Source organism: Macrobrachium nipponense, chromosome 7 (assembly GCF_015104395.2).
Source record: "Macrobrachium nipponense isolate FS-2020 chromosome 7, ASM1510439v2, whole genome shotgun sequence".
Taxonomy (NCBI): Eukaryota; Metazoa; Arthropoda; class Malacostraca; order Decapoda; family Palaemonidae; genus Macrobrachium; species Macrobrachium nipponense.
This window is the reverse complement of record NC_061109.1, coordinates 112,112,898-112,133,593: the sequence shown is the minus strand read 5'-3', so window position 1 is coordinate 112,133,593 and position 20,696 is coordinate 112,112,898. Positions and strand designations below refer to the sequence as shown.

The 20,696-nt window shown below is 38.3% G+C and overlaps 1 protein-coding gene across 3 annotated transcripts in view; it reads right to left on the bottom strand.

Moving 5' to 3' along the window:
• Positions 1 to 20,696, bottom strand: part of LOC135217079 (organic cation transporter protein-like) — a 68,430-nt gene that overhangs the window by 37,014 nt on the left and 10,720 nt on the right. Inside the window, exons 1-12 of one of the 3 annotated variants that reach the window (XM_064252765.1) lie at positions 11,287 to 11,578; positions 9,535 to 9,751; positions 9,180 to 9,315; positions 8,727 to 8,910; positions 7,734 to 7,837; positions 6,652 to 6,806; positions 5,484 to 5,652; positions 4,995 to 5,172; positions 4,598 to 4,770; positions 4,255 to 4,427; positions 3,380 to 3,564; positions 2,353 to 2,688 (exon numbers count right to left, since the gene is read on the bottom strand). In XM_064252765.1, coding sequence (XP_064108835.1) covers positions 2,437 to 2,688; positions 3,380 to 3,564; positions 4,255 to 4,427; positions 4,598 to 4,770; positions 4,995 to 5,172; positions 5,484 to 5,652; positions 6,652 to 6,806; positions 7,734 to 7,837; positions 8,727 to 8,910; positions 9,180 to 9,315; positions 9,535 to 9,739 — 1,914 coding nt within the window. In that variant the 5' untranslated portion in view covers positions 9,740 to 9,751; positions 11,287 to 11,578 and the 3' untranslated portion in view covers positions 2,353 to 2,436. Of the gene's footprint in view, positions 1 to 2,352; positions 2,689 to 3,379; positions 3,565 to 4,254; positions 4,428 to 4,597; positions 4,771 to 4,994; positions 5,173 to 5,483; positions 5,653 to 6,651; positions 6,807 to 7,733; positions 7,838 to 8,726; positions 8,911 to 9,179; positions 9,316 to 9,534; positions 9,752 to 11,286; positions 11,579 to 20,696 lie in introns of those variants that run through there. The other 2 variants (XM_064252764.1, XM_064252766.1) reach the window with 2 other exon arrangements.

Below are 20,696 nucleotides of genomic sequence, written 5' to 3'. Positions count from 1 at the left end.
CTTCAAATGCTAAAGTGGTCCTGCTCCCTTAGCTATCCGTGCAACTACGGATCTCCCAGATCTTCTTAGGCTGAAATGCGGAAGCCAGCCACAGACCTTAATGTGACATTCGTTTGGAAGATGGACAATAACACCCTTTCCATCCTACCGAGGAAGGTGAGTTACGCTCATACCATGAGCAGTAACGATTGTTATGGCGTAATCTCTTTTCTTAGGTTAAGTATTTTCACTTCTCTGCGTGTGACTGAATACATTTCATTAATCTACTTTGGAAGGCATGGCTGCATTTCTATGCAAGTGCTGACAATACGGGTAGGCCTAATAATTTGCCTATACTACCAAAAGGCCGAAAAAATATGGAGTGATATTGTGCGAGATTGATTCTAATGCATCCTGATAAAAAAGTAATGTCTGAATTAAACTCTCTCAAATGGAAGACATGTTAGCTATACTAATTATTATTATTAGCAGTAATAGTAGATGATAGTTTATCATGATCAAAATCAAAACTGACTTAAAACGATCCTCACTGATGCTGGAACACGAATGACTGACTTGTCATAATGGACTAGAATCTTCAGTGTCAATTAATAGTATCTTGATATATGACAGCTGAGGATGCATGAAAAATCCCACAATGACAGGAAAAATAAACGACAAAAACACATTGAGACACATTTAGAAGAGAATTTGTCAAGCAGAAGAATAAGTTCCCTTTGTTCTCAGTGTTCCTGCCGACGGTGCTTGACGGTAACCGGATCATTTTTCTCCTTAAATAAATAAGAAAATAAATAAATATACTCGGAATGTTTTCACACTGTAATAGTGTCCATTTATTTCACCATTTCTAGCTTAGTTTATCCACAAGATTTTAGTTGATCATGTTATTCTCACTTTTTTCACACTGAAATTTTACTGTCGAAGTACAAAGGAATTTTTCAAATGCTTTCGAGACGTCGGCAGCAACAAAACAACAAACACCTACTTTAGCTCATCCTTTAGGCCTAAGCCTACTTGTACCGCCTGTAACTGATTAATACCACAAAGACATCGTAGTAGCTCTACATGACGGCATGTTGTTTATAAACCCACGCAAGTCCTTGCTTCGTCCATCGCCGTCAGTTACGCAATACAGAGCGACATAGTAAAATTGGAATAACTTTTGAATTATCGAAATCTTATCTAATGCTTCAACGGTATTTCGAGTGTGCCATCGATTGTTTTACTGACGACAGAGCTGATTGGCGTCCTCAAGGGTCGTTTTTGGTACCTTCTTTGTTTCGCTCCTTTATCCTGGGAACGAGGTAGGCCCCAAGGGATCGTTTTTCCATGAAATAGGTTTCCTCGTATTTGGTTCCTGCATGGTTTCCTGTTCCTTTGGCTAGCATAGTTCAGAGTTCTTCCTTGACGCCACTTTTTAGTTTTCTATAAAAGAGAACTATCGGGATTGCTTTGTCTGTCCGTTCGCACTTTTTCTGTTCGCCCTCAGATGTTATAACTACCGAGGCTAGAGGGTTGCAAATCGGTATCTTGATCATCCACCCTCCAATCATCAAACATACCAAATTTCAAACCACTAGCCCCAGTAGTTTTTATTTTAATTAAGTTTAAGGTTAGCTATGGATCGTGCAAGCCACCGACGCATCTTTACTTGACCGCATTTGGGGAGCAAGTGATAGCTGCCCGGTCTTGGCTAAGAGTTTATACTGCAGCACTCACAGTTTCATACAGCATTATACTGTACAGAAAACTCGATTACGCCAAGACACCTCGGCGTATATTTTACTTGCTTCTTCACTGATACTAAATCTTTTTCCCTTCCCAGGAACAAGAACATGGAGGAGTCAGTTGGAAAGAAAATTGGTCTTCATCCCTGCTTCCTGATTTATGGTTTCTGTTCCTGTAACTGGTGTACTTCTTGGTTCCTTACTGACTCACCATTTGTTTCTTATCTCTACCAAAGCTCTTTCCTTCGTAAGAAACGGGAACCTTAAACAATCAGAAGAAAAGGTAAGAGTTTTATTGGTTTCTGTACCTAGTCTCTGGTTCCCTGTTGTTCATTCCTTACGCAACAGATACCTTCGTCAGCACATTGTGCTTCTGGAAGATAAGAACAAACCATATCGCCTCATATTTGATCCCTACGACTTATCATTCCCTATTACACGGCACTATTATTCTGAGCTTTTATTTTTAGTTGTTTCTTACTACTGTCACTTACTTTTCACTTCTGGTGTACTTATATTTTGTAATATATTAGTAAATAAACATACATTCCTTCCCTCGGCTCATTATTTGCTGAAATCAGCGACACCAAAGGGTATGATAAGCAATAACGAAGCAACAAAGAAATCAAGCATTTATTTGTCGAAGTATAGAACAGAAGAGGAAATTCTGAAGGGCAAAACGATTATTGACAAACAATACTCCGATCAATCATTTGCAATTTGCCTCGGCGTCTTCTTCCAATACACTTCCGTTCTCCCTCGGGTTGTTGTCTTTCTGCTCCTTGTCTGGCTCGAAGTAATTTCCCGTCTCCTTCAGATTGCTGTCGCTGTTTTCGACAGGAAGTTGCTCCTCCTCCGTCAGCATCGTCCCTCCTGTCTCCGGCAGGAGAAAAGCGAGACCCGCAGCCGAGAGTGACATCAGAGCGAACACGGCGGATGGGGCCCAGTTCAAGACGTTGCCCTTGAGGAAGCATTAAAGGTCTTGAGTCTCTCTCTCTCTCTCTCTCTCTCTCTCTCTCTCTCTCTCTCTCTCTCTTTGTTTAAATAAACACGCACACGCACACACACACAAGTAGGGAAATGCGAGTTCAAGTTACCTAGGTAATGTGGACGAAACTTACTTCCTGTTAGATTTTTCTTGCGTCTATGCGTTTCCGGGTGTAGGGGGTGTCTATCTACTGATTTATACCTATTTATATGTATTTCAGTAATTACATGGTAAAGCAAGACATTATCTCTGCAAACATCTAGTAACTGGGAGTAGTATCATTGTATTTCAACCAAATTTAATCTCTGACTCTCTGTATGACAAAAATAAAAAGATATCTGATAGCAAAACCTGGCTTTGTAGCACCGTTATCTGCAAATCTTGTAATGTTTTCTAGAGCCACCTACATTTTAGGCCTACGAGAAACAAACTGCGCAAGAGCAGTTCATTTCTTTAGGCCACGACAAATGAATCTAGTAGTGACAACAAAAAGAGAAAAATAATAACAACAGTAACATCAAAAGTTTCCCAAAGTAGAAGAAAGGGAAGGTATAGTCCAGAAATAAGAGATATATATCATGATAGTAGTAGTAGTAGTAGTAGTAACTGTAGTAGCATCACAACTGACGGGAGAAGGAGAAGAAAAAGAAGACCAAAGCTTTACCAGGATGTCGTTGATATACGGCGAGATCATGCTGCCCACTCGAGCAATCATACTGGATTCCCCAACTGCCAGCGATCTATATTTAATGGGGAAGAGTTCGGCTGTGAACACGTAGCTCAGATGAAACGCAGCCGTGATGGCAGACTTTCCAGTCAGCGACAGAAACATCAACACTCCGACTGGAACTGCAACAGAAATGTCGTTGTGAAAAGACAGAATTTTTTATCTTTCAACGGCCTATTTTCGTACATATTTCTACAATGAATATGCCTGAAAAACTATCACACTTCTTAGCTCTGGAAGTACTGTAATCAGCAACTAAACTAGCTGAGTTAAATATATATAATATATATATATATATATATATATATATATATATATAATATATATATATATATATCTTCCTAATGAACATCACATGCTTTGGAAGCTTAAATTTCAAGTCAATGGCTAATGTGGGCTTGTTCCATATTAATAGGTTTCATCTTCTGGAAAATAATAATAATTATGATAATAATACCCTTTCCGTCAAAATTGTGACATTATAAGAAGGGACTGAAACGGCAAATCCTAAGCCTATATATATCACTTCGGACTTGGATGGAGACCATTGGTTCTAGCGATTGTGCATAGTTACGCATTGTATTGTGCATCATAAGTTACAACAGACTTAATTTTAAGTTGTCCAGAATTATTTTGTCAATATAGGAGGCATTTCATTTTAATGGGATCTGGAAATATAATGTGTTCCAAAAAAACCCAATGCCATGGCCGTTAGATGAGGTACTCAAGTTGCTCGCACACCAAGGACAGTGATGTTCGATGATACCCCTTATTCCCTAATTCATTCCATCGTATATTAGTTTAATCCTTACCGGTTTCCATAGCAACGAGGAGGATAGCAATAATGGAGACAGTAGTGGCACATACAATGTACAGAGCAATCAAGGAGACCCTCCTCCCCAGGTAGACGATCGCTGGCCACAAGAGCAGATAAGACGGAACTTCAACCAATCCTCCCAGGAATATGTAGAGGTAAGGATCAGTGCTAGAAATGAAACGACAAACAGATGAGTTACCAACGTGCCAGAGAATTGGAGGCTGAAATACACTGAAACGTCTTAGCACAAAATAGGCCTAAATTTGTAATTGATAAAACCAGGAAGAAAAATCAAAATTGAACTAAATATGGACAAAGCAACTGTTATTCCTTTATACCTGAGGTTTGTAGAGTTGAGAGACACACCGTAGTAAACCATAGACACAGCGAACCAACAGAAGAAACAGAGCAGAATCCTGTTCCTCAGGGTAGGCGTGAGCACCAGTACGAAGATGTGTCGGACTTTACCCCATAGTTGACGTCCGAAACTCTGGGGGGGTTTTCCGCCTCTCTAAAAAGAATGTTTTAAAGTTACATTGAAATGAGTATCTTTTTATAATAATTCTAAAAATTATGTTCCAAACGTACTCTAAAAAAAAATCAATTAGGTTGATGGTTAGGCCCTTTGTGCAAATCATGATAGCAATACAAACGTACGAAAGTTAATCGTGAGCATTGTTGGTTGTGAATATAGCAACTCCCTTCTAATCCTTTCTTTCCGCAGACAGCCTTTACCTGCGCCTTTGCCCTTGGCGCCAAGCCAGAATCCTTCGCTATAGCTTTCAAAGACACCAAGAGAGCGTCCGACGGAGGCAGAGGACGACGATTGACTTTGGCAGCCCAAGAGAGCACCTTCAGGGCTTCTTCGTAACGCCCCTGCGATAACAGCCACCGGGGAGACTCCGGAAGGAACCTGGAAAAGAAAGAATATGTTAGAAAACTTTCAAACAGTTGTCCTGTCCAGATATACGATTGTGTTTTCAAGATGATGAGCAGAACAGGGTGATGGAGCAAGGAGTGCCATTGAGTCTAGGAGTATGAACAAGTGACGTAGCTAGTTTAGAGTTATTCTAAATATCCTATTTACTTCCTTGTTTAAGGTACCAAGTAGTGCTGGAGCTACAGTGAATTAGATAAGCATATAGTAAGGGCATGAAATCAACGACGTTTATAGACCCAGATACCAATTAAATCACCGACTGAAACTCAGGGACGAAGACTTGCCAGAAGTACAAGACGAGCGGGAGGAGCGGGAGGGCATAGGCAGCCTGCAACCACCTCCAAGGTCTGACAAAATAGGCGATTCCCGGCACCACCATGAACCCGATGGCGAAGGGAACGACGAACAAACTCCCTACAGAGCAACGCTGGCGCGGGGAACACAATTCCATCACTGCAGAGGTTGCGGAAGGAATAGAATGGAAAGTCATTGATTCACGTTTGAACATGCAGGTGATTGCATCTATTTATCCATCCATTTTTCAGTTATTTTCTTCCAGGTTGGTCATTCAATACCTCCCAGCTCATGTTACCAATGTGAATATAAAAAAATAATAAATGGTAGTTTAGAGACGTGAACTCAACAGGGAATAACTTGACATCAGAGGCAGGGATTTGATAGGGAAATTCTTTGCATTAGAGGCACGAATTATATAGGAAATAACTTGACTTTAGAGGCATGAATTAAATAGCAAACAACCTGAATTTAGAGGCATGATTTAAACAGGAAACGGCTTAACTGACCTGTCAATAATACAGAGTAAGTGGAGGTAATTCTTACTCGATCATTTCTCATTTGTTAATGACAAAAATTAAAAAGACGTTTCCCATTAATATATTACTAATACTTTTACAGCATAGTCTTTCACGCATGTCTAGTTCTCTGTAGCCTACCGATTTCCTCAGGATACGAACCTTTCTATGGAAAATTTTCATAGTGCACCAAGGAACTTCCAGGTTCGAAAGAAAGACCGTTTGACCTAAAGCCCCCGGACCAAAAATGGCCAATTTTACTTTTGGGGTGACCAACTTCAGGTTTAAACAATATGTAAACACCTTTATAATGCAAAATAGCGTAATGAACCCAGTAAAATTTCTAGTCTGAATTTTATATTTTGAATTAATTTTAATCGTAATTATCCAGTTTATTCTGATCTCGTTTCATAACAGAATTTTGTCTGAATTTATTTCTATGCAATAATAACAATAATAATAATTTAAAATTTTTATAACGAAAGCATCTTAATGTGCTGAAATGATCACCTGAATAATTGCTGATTGAAAAAAAAAACTACAACTCGAAAAAATAAGCATTCAATGTTCAACTACAAAATCTACGAATCCTGGAGTATATGTGCTTTGAAACAGGACATCAGTTTGAGTTTCATCTTACCATTAACGAAGTTCCCGACGTACAAGCTCATGCTGAAGATACTCAACAAAGTTTTCAGAAGAACGTACAGCTGGAAATCAGGCGCAAGAACCAGACCCCAGCTGCAAACGATGAAGAAGACGGAGCAGATCAGGACTACTCTCCGGCGGCCAAACCTGAATGAGCAAGAAGAAGGGTTTGTTTACGATGAAGAAGAGAAGAAAAGTAGCGTTTATTTACAGTCTGAAAGAGGGGAAGGAGAAGTATGGTTAACATCGTCAGTGAAAGAAAGATTCCCTCGCTTTCAATGTGAATTTTGGAGGAGGAAATGAGTATATATATGCAGACGGCCGCGCAAAGATATCGACTATTTGTAGTAAAATTCTTTGACTGAAGAATATAGAAACGGGTGTATATAATGCAGTACAAATGACATATCTTGAGACAGTTACCGAGATAACGAAAATGCAACCATCTTTTGTTTATATGTTTGCTTTCGTCCTCGAGGGGTTGGTACTAAACACGGCGTCCCTTGGAGATGCAAGTAGACACAAACCAAAAATGGTAAATCTCTCATTACCTCGGTGAATTTCTCAAATTATCTTACCCCTACTGTGTTGTATACTCCCATTGCTATGCTGCGTAGTCAAAAAATTATATCAATAAACGATATCTTCGTACAGATGTTTCCTTTACAAAAATTTACAGAAGAAATGTTTATTGACACCGCTAGCTTATCACACAAATCTCATCACTGTTTGTGATGCTCCGTTGGTTTTATTCGTAGTCAGAAGCTATATTTTTAATAGACTCAGTTTTTAGTTGTGCTTACTTATTCACTTAATTTCCATAATAAGGAAAAAAAAACGTATTATCTAGCCAATTTCGGAATGATGGAAGAAAGAGAATATGAACGGAGGAACAGTAAAACGAATGAAGTGAGTTGCAAAGAACGTCAAGTAGCCTAATGCCTACAGGTCTGCGCATAAGGTGCACTGACAGCATTAACCCCCTACAGCGTTATATACTTATATGCCCATGTACCAATATAAACAGACAAATGTATAAAAAGAAATCGAGAAAATCTAACAAGTATACTTAACAGATCAAGCAAGTAGCCGGAGATTCCAGACCCGATGAGTAATCCAATATGGCTGACGGACTGGGTCGTCGCATAGAGGGGCAGGCGCTCGCAAACGAGATCCCACTGAGCGGTGATAATAGTAATAATAAAAAATAATGTTGATGGTAAAACTATCTATCGTGAACAATTATGACAGCTTCTATAATCGCTACAAAAAAAGGATGGTGATCATATCATTTATCAGTAACACAAATATAATAATAATGCCTGTCAAATATAAATTATTAAATAATTCTAGTACTAAAACCATATTTATTGTTATCATTACGCTGCCAATGATACACAAGAGATAATTAGTAAAGATGACAATAACAGATTAAGCAAGAGGCTTGTTCCACTTCTTGCACTCTTAGGCGGAAACCGATTCTATTTCATCCGTGACCCAAACTGCATCTTCACGATTTTGAAGTTTAGGCAACTCTAAAATATAAGCTGGTAAATATTCTTAAAGACGATGAAATTTGTATTATAAATTACTTGGGAAGATCTGAAATGTAATCAGATTAAGGTGTCAACCATTACCTCATAAAAAAACATGTCAAAGTTGTAAGTGATTTCAACCATATATGAAACTGGAAGTCCATATTTTCAAGTATTTCATCTAGTATATACCTATATATGCAATGACATTTATAGAAGAAAAGGTCCAGTTTTGGGAAAAAAAAACCCTTCCCCCCCACCACCCCAATAAAAAGAAAAATCTCCAGCGATTCCATTTTGCCAGGATTTCTCTAATACCGACCTTTTAAGAATTTAGCATATATATCTTGCATAAGGAATATATGTAGAAAATAAAAGTTGATAATATACCTCAGTAATGTGTTCTTTTTTAACCCTCAGACAATACATAGACAAAAGGATGTTGGTCTTAAAAAGGCCCAGTGAAACGATTGTAAAATATACTTCGTTGACAGCCATGGGTCATTAAAAAGAATAATCAAGTATAACCTACCTCTGTAACAAGCGTAGAGACGTATTGTGTGAAATTAAAATCTCTGATGAAGCAGTGATAAGGTTCTCCCCCGCCCCGAGACAAGAGGTGTCTGTTGGCCAAAGAGGCTTCGTAGCCTAGATTCACAGCCATGGCGTAGTCATAGTCGTACATCAAACAGTTCTCGTGGTCGTCGGAATTTGGTCTGGTCATGAGGAACAGCGAGATTTACTTCTTGGTATAATTTCTTTGAAATCTTGGAATATGTGAGAGACTTTGGTAGACAGACAGACTGATAATTTTTTCTTTCGTGTTCAAAAAGAAAAGAAGTAACCAAAACAGGCACTAAACTTACTTTCACATGCAAATTTGATTTATAAATATAACGATAAACAAAACGTATCAATGAATATAAAGGTCACGCCAGTATGTAAATATTCCTATCTTTATATGAAGTAAAAAAAAGAGATATACTTTTTAGGTATTGCCAGAGCTATAACTTGCTGTTGAGTCCAATTGGCGTGCATGAGGGTTTCCACTCGACACCAGTGATCTGGGGTTGCCCCGATGAGCTGATAACTGACGACGTTCATTGGCATCGTAAAAGCAGCTACAAATACATCATACGTTAGGTTGATAAGTGGAATGACAGAGCCAGTCTCGCAGCTAAGGGAAAGACTACTAGCCAAGTTAACCCAGTGTAAGGACGAAATAAGAACAGACAATTGAAACACAATGCGGGTTTCAACTGATTGTTTACATGAAGAACAATACTCATCGAATCATATGTACAATACAGCAACATCTTTGAAATAATGATTTAACTCACAATAACAACAGAGAATGAACACCAGGATGTTCCATGCACCAGAAGTTCCGATTATCTCCAAGACGTCTTCGAAGGTGTTCACACCGGCAACTGCTCCTGTTTCAGTGAGGTGAAATTCTTTAAGGGGAATCGCTACTTCCCCAGTTGTTTTAGTGGATGAACCATTTTGGTTCTTCTTCTCCGGCGAATCCTCCTCTTTATCCATCACAAGGGAATCCTAATATAAGAAAAAATTAGCCCTTATTTACTTGAATGCTATTAATTCTCAATTGTAGAAAAGTAATCCTCCGATTAATTAGGCAACCAATTGATAGTAAAAATGATATGCTTTTGGACAACTTGTCTCATAAAAGCTGAATTCAGATCAAATGGAACCGTATTGATTCTCTTGATATTAAAGTTTTTTATTTATTTTTTCTTTTTTTTTCCGGGGAATGTTGTTATATCAAGTTGTGGGTATTTTTAGCGTTCGTGACAAATAGTAATTTCTGCATTGAAAATTACTGTGGTACGAGAAACTGCTAAGCAACCCAGGATATTTCTAATGTTAGTCCTAACTAACTTTTGGGTTTTAGCTTAATTAATTAAGTTCTCTCAATCTGTTGGTATTATTGGTATATGACACCCACAGAGTACCATACAACACAACTCAAAGAAGCTTCCAAATATGTTTTTATAAAGAATGATAAAAAAATATCATGCATCATTGGTTTCTATCCGTATCTCTGTGATTTTATTTAACATTGTATTCCTTAGAATATTTTTCTTTATTTAATGTAAACTTCAAATAAAATTGCTTTAAATATCACGCTGTTTTGAGTCCGTGCCGTGCTCGTGCAAGTAAACAACAAGCTTCCTTAAATTTAACGTCTACCGTGAAATAGGTTATACCATATCCGTTTTTCCTAATGACAGATGCAGTGTAGGTAACGAGTGTGCACTTTCAGCAGCATATAGCCTACTTCGCTTAACAAAAAATTATTCTGCCGGTGATCAATTGTCCTGTGCGATTCCTTTTTAGACTAGAAGGTACAATCCAGAAGAAAGGTAAGCGCATCTGAAACAAGTTACCTGGCCTATTATAGCTATAGTATGGTCGACGGTCGTCTATTTCTTAGTAGTATATAAACTTGAAACAAGTTACCATGTGGTCTATGAGTATGGTTGAGGCACCAGAACACATGGTAGAAACACATCACAGATTAGGCTCTTACTCCTTTCAGTTTCTAGTTTAACTTTAGTTAGGCATTGTTATGTAGGCTAGGTTAGGCCAATTGTCTTTAAAAATAAGTTATAAGGCTAGGCTATACGTTCTTCAAATGAGATTTTTGTGTTGCAAACCATGTTAAGCTAAACTACGGTGGTTTTATTAGAGAAATTGTTCGCAATAGATTGGTGGTAGGTAGTTATTCAAAGTGATACTGGTCATCTTCACGTGTTTCACTGTTTTGCCTGTTGCCCTAAACCCCCCAAACATTAAACAATTAAGCTAGACCTTGAGATATTTATGAAACAATAAGTAAAAGGAATGATTTTTAAAAAACTTAAAATTCTACCAGAAAAACCATAATTCAACAAGGATACGTCTTAGACCAGCTTTCCCCGACGTTCAGTAACCTAACCTAAGGTGCTTGGTCCTTATCCAAACTGACATCTCACCCAACCTGGCTTGTTCAACCAGATAATCAGAATTGTAAATCAGGACGAATATACAAGAATGTAGTATACTGCATCATATTCGATGTATTTTACCTTGAGGTTTTAGATGTAACAGCCAACTGCCAACAATGTCACATAGGCTAGTCGAGTTCATTGTAGGTCTAGTTCATGATGAAAACTAAGTGTTTGTGGCTCCTTGGTGACAGAATACATGGCATGTTTCTAATTTTCATCATTGAAGGATGATTTAAGACTATAATGTAAACTGTACGTTACTTTTAAGAGTCGTTTTAGTCAATCTAGTCATCAATTAGCTTCCATTTTCTCGCTACATTTTCCAGTAAGTTTAGCACTGCCCGTAAGTGGAGCTAATCCAGTTTTAAACTCCACGCAAGAGTAGCCAGAATATAGTGATCTTAATGCATAAGTTTACGTATTTGTCGCTTAATAATTTGGAAATATTATATATATATATATATATATATATATATATATATATATGTGTGTGTGTGTGTGTGTGTGTGTTTGTGTGTGTGTGTGTGTGTGTGTGTGTCACAAAGTTATATGTTCTTGAATACCTATTCTGTTACTGATAAATCAAGAAATTACGTTGTGAATACTATAGAAATTAACACATTCGTGAACGTTTCAAAACCAAAATTTTAAAAAACATCCCAATATAAAATTAACGGGCCAGAAATTGTTTTATACGGATTGATTTAAAGTCCCAATAACGGCTGTCTAGGATAAATGAAAAAGCATTGACATTGTGAAAACAAAACCAGTTTTTATGAGGGGAATTTGGTCTGCTGAAATCAATAATATCCCCAGCACAATTCTGAAGTGACCTGAATGCCCGACGTAGAATGACTATACTGTCATCCAGTTGCGCAGAATATTTTAAAACTCGTACCCAGGAAAAATTACCTAGAGGTGCTAAATAAAATATTCCTTGTAGAGTAAGTAGTCTTGTCTGAAGGCTGCGAATTCTGCGTACGGTTAAACGAAAAGCAAGAGAAAAACAAAAAGAACGGGAACTGTGTAATATGTATTCTGCGTACGATTAAACGAAAAGCAAGAGAAAAACGAAAAGAACGGGAACTGTGTAATATGAAAAGGCAAAGCATAAAAGTTTAATAAGAAGACATACCAAAGGTAAGAATTATGAAAGGAAGCTGATAAATTTTCGTGTTACTTGTTGACGGCTTATCCAGGTTACATATCACTTTCACAGCGCTCGCAGGACCCCCATTTTCAAAATAACAGTTTATTCATGACAGTTTATTGCAGTAGAGCAATTTATATTGTTTACAAGACGATGCGACACAGGCAGATCATTGAACGCTTGCTTCGACACACCTTCACATGGAACATCTATCCATAGCTTAAAATCGCCACAGATAAGAACACCTGCTGCAGATATATCAGTCACGTCAAGTAGTAGGCCGAACTCCACTTCCCTCGGAACGTGAACGAAACTATACGTAAATGGAGTTATTTCAGCCAAGATCTGTTGATCTAGATTTTGATTTCGGCAATCTTGTCAGTTTCATAGTCTTTCAGCCATGTCTCGGCAGTGGCAAAAATATCGATTGAATTTTCAGTTATTAAGTCTCCAAGCAGTGGTGTTTTATTTCCTACAGATGGGATATTCACGTAACCACATTAAAAAAAGTTTTATTTCCCAGAAAGAAGCGCTTCAGTCACATTTTCTGCCGTGGAAATGTTTTTGATGTCCTTGAACTAATTAAATTGAGAAGAACATCGCGTGATTGCGTAGTATTTTCATATTGATTTCACGATAATGGTTTTCTAGCTAAAGTGACAATAATTATTCTATGATTCTGAAATGTATTTGCTTCGATAGTATTTTCCTTCATCCTATGCTTGTTTAATTTCGTCATTATTGCGTAAAACACGATCAACCTCATGTATATTGTATATGAATATTTACAGTACAATTTTGCGTGTTGGGATTTTTTTTTTATGTGGCCTGTACTTTTGTATCTCTGCAGTTTACAAACGTAAGACGTACTTCTGAAAATTTTTATGAGAACGTTTATTTTAAATACAGTTGAATAAATTACTAACGAATAACAAAACAACCGATAAGCAAACGAACAGGCGATTTAATGAATTAAAAAGAAGCTTCGGAAAGTACAAAAGCGTAAAGCTGAATGTACGAAGCGACAAATGAGCTGCAGCAATAAGGGTGAGGCCACACCAAACGCGGCGAGCGTGGAGGTTGGAGGGAAGAGGTTCCCGCGGCAGTTTGAATCATAGGTATCTTATGCGGGTGGCCACACAAGACTAGCGGGACGGCTCGACCCTCTGCAGTTGCCGCCAGGCGATGTAACATGTTTTAAAATTACCTAACGCGGCGGTTCAGGCGTCTTCAACCGAAACAACCCCATTTTTCTATATGATTAGGGAGGGACTAAGTTACTTGAAATGGTTACTTTCCCTTTATTGAATTATTATTGATAACTATGTTGTGAAGTTAGTACCCGTATTAAGGAACTTTCATTTGTAACCTAGAAATTGTTTAAAGCATATTATCATTGTTAAGTAACTGATATTAGCATAGAAACGATTAAGTTTTAAGCCACTACATTTATTATCTATTCAGTAAAATATCGAGTTAATTATTCCATATCTGTAATGCATGCTTAAATTAGCAGTTATTTCAGCACCTCTCATTTGTGTACTTTCAGAATGCGTTCAAATGAGTTCTTATATAGTCTAAATACTTTCCCAGGGGATGAGTTCATCACTGAATTTAAAGTGAATATAAAAAAAGGACCACACTACGTAAATAGACCCTCCGACTTGACATGGTCACTAACGTGCAGATGAACTGGCAATCAGTTGCCGAAGTGTCACCTGTTCACCGGTAGTAGCTACATAAGAATCATTTAATTGGGGAGGTGTTTCGGAAGAGAGCTTTGTGGGATTCCTGTGATCCATTCCATAAAATTACTTTTTTTCAAGAAATGGAAGAGGAGTAGAACAAGGGGCCCTCAGATGTAGCCATCGGTGTCATGCATTCGACCCCCAAAAACTTAAAGGTGCCAACTATTATGCACTCAGCACTCAAATATCCTTGTCCAGCTGCATAGACTTGATAACTATACGAATCCTCAGTGCAGTAGTATCACTTATTTATGAAATATTCGTGGTACTTTGTACTTTCTTTATTAATGTTAACAATGAAGCAAAACTGATTTTTTCTTGTGTTACTTTCTTTTATGTAGTTTCCATTAAACTATTTTGTTTTAAATACCGGTAAATCGTTTTATTTCAACATATTTCAGACAATAATCAATTATACGTCTTATATAATTTGCAATTAATTCTCGCTCTTTTGTTTTTCTAATTATCTTTAAGGAAGTAACCCGATATGCTGTTAGTTTTGCAATAATGAAAAGTTAAAATCCACATTTTCTTTTCACTTCCCCTAAAGTAATAACTATATGGGAAGTAAAATAATATATTTATGGATTTTAACCTTTTATTATCACAAAATTCACTGCCAAGCAAAGAACCAAAAGACCTTTGGGTTATACGTACTCTATCGTCAAGTTTGACACTTACGATTTCTATTAAAGGCAATTTCCTATCCAAACGTTACTTTGCAAAGAAGTATATCTTTGACTGCTGAGAGTGACGCGCGGGAGGGAAGGAGGGAGGGTGGCGTTTCTGGTGTGGCCATGTGTAGTTTTGACGCTGCTCTCCCGCCCGAGACGTGCCTGCAACCTCGACGCTCCCCGCGCCCGGTGTGGCCTTACCCTATGACTGGACTACTACAGGATGACCACTGCTACTACTACTCCCCGGGGCAAGATGTGATAAAGACCGCGATTATTATAGTCCATAAACTAGTTTATCTCTTAGCACGGAATCTTGAATACCAATCGGTTTGTTTTCGTAATTCACTTTATTTGCATGTCATAAATCTAGATTGTTCTTACACGATATACAAACCCTCAGTCCTCTACAATAGGAAGCCATGTCCTTGGACACGGCTTCCTATTGTAAAGGACCGAAGGTTTGTATAGTTAGAAAAAATACAATTTATTTTCAAAAATTGTGATAACAGCAGTTCTGTGTTGTATTTTCAAACCATGATAAGCCTGTATGTTTTATTTGAATTAAAATAACCAGTTTCGAGCAAGGGTGGCCCAAATAATTTAGAAAGGAAGAACCTCAACATGCACGCGAGAGAGTTGTGCAAGTGAAGAGAGATAATTATCTCTCTTAACTTGCACAGTACAGTGTGTATAGGATGAGTGTACAGTACAGTGTGTATAGGATGAGTGATGTTCTGCCGAAGTTCCTTCTGTATAAGTGTATGAAGCGGCCAACGTCGTGAAAATATTTTTCAGAGTTCATCCACAACATAGCACCCAAAAGCATGAGTGAAGCAATGATCATGGTAACTTTCCTGTGAACCACTTTCTGTTATATATATATATATATATATATATATATATATATATATATATATATATATATATATATATATATATTATTTATTTATTTATTTAATTATTTCTCTTTAAACGTCTCTGAAATGTTGCAGGTATTTTTCAAGGGAATTTTAATTATATAAAAGTACATTATTTCTTTTCCAACGCTTATGATCTCCCTTGATTTCTGCGTCATGCTCTGGAGGAGCGTCTGTCAGTCAAACCTTGTAACCATGGGTTCCAGATCTTCATCAGGAAGACCCATTCTGTAGGCAAGGGCCTCCAGGCTCCCCTGTTAAGCATTAAAGGGTTTCTTTGCTGGTCAGAGATCCATGACTCCCCTCTGATATTAAGATTGATTTACATCCCCCCACACACAAGAAAGCACATAATTCAGCTCTTACTTTCTACTGTTCCTCAAAGGCTCAGAATCCATTGAACATTCCAACCTGAGGCTAAATTGTATCTCTTGCCTTTAGGGACTGTGAATTCGCTCCATCATCAGTCTCAGTATTTGTAAGGTGAAAGGCAGGCTGGCGGAATGGTTCTAATGTCTTCAGGGTATCTTGGGAAATATGAGCTAGGCTTTGTGTCTTTGAACTCATATTAAACGTCAAAATATTTTCTAAGTTACTCTTCCGGAGATTCTGGAGGGAACAGTGTGTTCTTGGAGCCCATTCTACTACTGACTTGGTTTCTTGCCGGGAACCTAGTTGACTGAGGAGCTCCCGTATGGGGTTAGAGCCGTCAGTGCACCTCACTTGGTGCACTGTAGGCATCACTTGAGGTTGCCGCCAGTGCACTTGACGGGGTGCGCTATAGGCATTACTAAAAGGTTTTTGCAGCGTCCTCCTGTTACACCTCTCGGACCTACCTACTCTCAATTTCTTCCCCGTAATGAATGACTTCTTAGGTTCCCAGCGCTTGGTCTTTGGCCTGAACTATTCCAGTACATTATATTCGGCGCCAAGTTGTAACCTCTTTCAATCCCTTTAGTGTACCTCCATTCATATTCTCTGTATCGTGTCGAAGGATATCAGTAACGTCCTTGCTCGCTCGATGAATTCATTTGCATATCGACAGTGAGCCTTCCCTTGTTGTCCCAGTCTTGGAAAAATAAAACAAATGGGTATAATGTCAGCTTCCATTACATACAAATATGCTAATAATCGGAATTTATTAAGCAGTAAAAAAAAGAAATGAGTAATTTGTAAGCGGTATATCATTGTAGATATATGTTGATATATTATGTTTTACCTAAATGTTTGAACGTAATTTTGTTATTTATTTAAAGTAGTTTTCTATACAGTAATTTAAATTTAATGTTATCGATCATTATAAGTTGGATTAGACAGTGCTACTAGCACTACTTAGAGTTATTTATTCAACTTTATGTTATAAATCGATTTTCAATTTTTGTATGTATATGTATACCGTTACAAACTATGTCGCTCAAAAAGTAATGCCGACGAGAAGCTCTTGGAAACAAATGTAGAGAAACATAATGTTGATCCCAATCATCTAAACCTAAATGCAAGTGTTCCTAACAGCGGGTATCCATACCCCTTGGGGGTATGAGGACCACATGTTGTGGGTATGGGACTTCATCTCTGGATATTTGTATACATTTCATATATGATTTTAAAGTGACAATGACTCAATGTATACATGGGTGCATTTTGTAAATAGATAACTATTATATAAAATTTTAAGGACTTTAAGGAAAGGAGGTATGGAACCATATCGGGCCATTCATTGGGGTCTGGAATTATCAAAAGGTTAAGAACCCCTGTCTTAATGATTGCTAATGTTCCTTTGGTGAGGATACGCCAAAGAAAATTCCTCTGCCTGTTTAATATGAGAGCTGTAGTTATGTCATATATATATATATATATATATATATATATATATATATATATATATATATACATATATATATATATGTATGTATATATATATATTATTACGTTTATTGACCCCCTCGTCTTCCCAGCAGTCATTCAATTATTCAGTTGGTAGAAGAGCAGCCATTTTTTCTCCTATCGGCTGACCTTAGGAGGGAAAACTCAGGCCAGATAGGCATGCCTGGCACTAGTTGGAATAGGGGGGGGGGGGGGGGGGAATAAGCTGCTAACGATAGGCCTAGAGTGTAGAGTAATAAAGGCAGGTCGCAGGGGTTATATAGGCTTTGATGTGGGCTTTAGGAATTCCTAGCCTAAGACCTCTTTTCCCACAAATCTGCTGGCTGTGTTTTTGTGTCTTTCCGGACAATGCCTGAGGCTGTGTGTGAATCCCAGGCCGTTTTGAAATGCCCTGCTCTTTCCTCAGTCCACGCTAGTAACTCCATTGGGGCAGACATGCCCTCTCTCTGACGTGAAGTCAGCCTTTGTTCCGTCGACGCTGGTTGGAGCCCTACACATGTTCAAGCCTCTAAGGATTAAAGATACGTCTCGGAAGTGCAAAATCCAACCAGCCCTATTTCTCCAAGACGAATCTTGCTATTTCCATTTCAAATCTCCCTTTTATCACTTCTCTACTGAAATCCCTTTGTCCATCATCGGGGCACATGTTGCCCCTTGTGACCTGTCCAAGATTAAGTCTTCATTGAATATTTCATTTAAACACTAGAGTTCCTCCCCCAGTGTGTTAGACAAAAGTGATTAACTGTAAAATTTTGCAAGAAGCCTTTATTTTATGTTGTGGGTAATCTGGGAATTCTTTTTCCAGATTCGCTGAGTCACGTGTGCTACATCTCCTCGCAAGCGCTTCCTTACCGCAAGATACCTATTATCAATTTTGGAAACCAGCATTGAATTAGATTTGATTTTGGCCAGCTTTCCCCTTTTGTGAAAGATAGGAGCAGTCCAGACATTATACGGCCCTCTAACCATATGTTGCCAAGTTGCCTTGTCTTTATCCCAGGCCAGTCCATGTTTTTTTCTGTAAATAAACTTAAAGTAGATTAATTAGCTGGTTTTCAATGGCGACCTTCTAGAGTAAATCTTAAAAAATCCCCCTTACAGTTATCGAAGGTGAGTCCAATAAAAAAGTCCCCTTTACAGTTATCGAAGGTAAGTCCAATAAAAAAATCCCCTTTACAGTTATCAAAGGTAAGTCCTAAGCGCTCATATTTTCCCTCTTAAATTCTTTTTCACATAAACCGGCTATTTTCATAATCATGGGCCTCGTTTCAGGAGAGTGGTGGCCCTCTTTTGATAATTATTCAAACTTGCTTTTCACAACGTTCTTGTAGCTACATATGTGAAGTGCTATAGGTATAGAGTATAAGCTTAGCTCTAGAGCTGAGCGTTCCGTGGCTGTTTGTGTCCAGGTTCGTAGACCTATATCAGATTCGCTTGTGAGGATGACTTCCAGTTTCAGTGCTGCCGAAACTACCTTCGGATCCTTCCTAGGTAGTGACACCCAAGGGTTTTGGGGGGTCGTTATCTACGACAAATATTTCTTGGGAGTCATTATCTTGATCATATTGACAGTCTTTTGTGTAAGTTTTGATGGTAATCTCCAGCGGTCTTGTACTGAACACTCCGCAAAGGTGGATACATAACCGAGTTAAAACCCTCCGGGATCAGTACCTAGAAAAGATCCCTTCCTCCTTATTCTTAGCTTAATCGTTAGTCGCTATTTTTAATCAGACTTTTCCAAATGTTTATAGGCTATAACACTCAAAGGACAGGCCACTTCATAGTTTGTTTTTGGGTCATGTTTTACGGATTGAATGCCCTCCCTCCCTGACTCCAACCTTCCCTATTTGTCCGAGCTTGGAAAAGTGATACTTTAGAAACCTAATGACTTGAAATTTGTGCTAAAAGATCGGTTCCACCTCTGGGTTCAAAGTAAGCGTGTTCAGCTATGGCCGAGTGCAGTGACCGGGCTACTGAACGAGCGTTTGACAAAACTCGGTAGTAAGCTAGTGAGTTGTCAACTTAGATGGTGATTGTTTGGGGTACGTAACATGAGCGTTACAGTCTGCATAGTGTATTAACCTATCCGATGAATCCCTCACATCCATGTTCTCGTATATGTCTGTCTACCTATCTGTCTTCTTAGCATAGATTTTACATTACATTCTTATTACTTGTTTCGTATGTACACCATATTCTTTGGAAGCTTGAATTTCAAGCCAATGTCCCCTATGGGCTTGTTCGATATGAATAGGGCTCATCTTCTGAATAATAACAATAATAATAATAATTCTTGCCCTAAATTCTTTGAGGTCTTGGGATTGTTAGAATGGCTGGGAGAGGTTTTTCGTGTATTTTTACTGCTCTGCTCTATTTAAGGTCACCTGTACGAATTTGCCCTGAATAAGCACTTGAGCATAATCGATTAAATGGATCACAAAGGCATATCCTCGGATGTTGCCTGAAGTCAAGCATCACGTTAGACCTGGGATGTATCTCGAGATAAACAAGAGACTGAATTCAGGTCAACTGCTTTCCTTACTCCGATCATGATACACTTTTGGAACTGTCTTAACAACTGATGACGACGAACGTCATATCTCTGCAGATAGCGGTTTCAATGTGTATTTAAGTTTTACTTTCCATGAATTTAATTCCTAGTTGGGCTTAACCAACTTTTGTTATCTGACAGTTATTGCACCTGTAGCAAGTTCCTCGTTGGACGAGTGGATTTCGCGCTCGGCTACCAATCCGGTGGTCCGAAGTTCGATTCTCGGCTCGGCCAACGCGGAATCAGAGGAATTTATTTCTGGTAATAGAAATTCATTCCTCGATATAACGTGGTTCGGATCCCACAATAAGCTGTAGGTCCCGTTGCTAGGTAACCGATTGGTTTCTAGCCACGTAAAGATATCTAATCCTTCGGGCCAGCCCTAGGAGAGCTGTTAATCAGCTCAGTGGTCTGGTAAAACTAAGATATACGTAACTTTGTACCTGCAGTATGTGAGAGAAACCACATCCTTTTTATTTAACAGTTTATTATCAAGACTCGAAGCTAATAAGAGATGTATAAAGACAATTCACTTATTTATCAACTGCTCCTGTGAAGGAA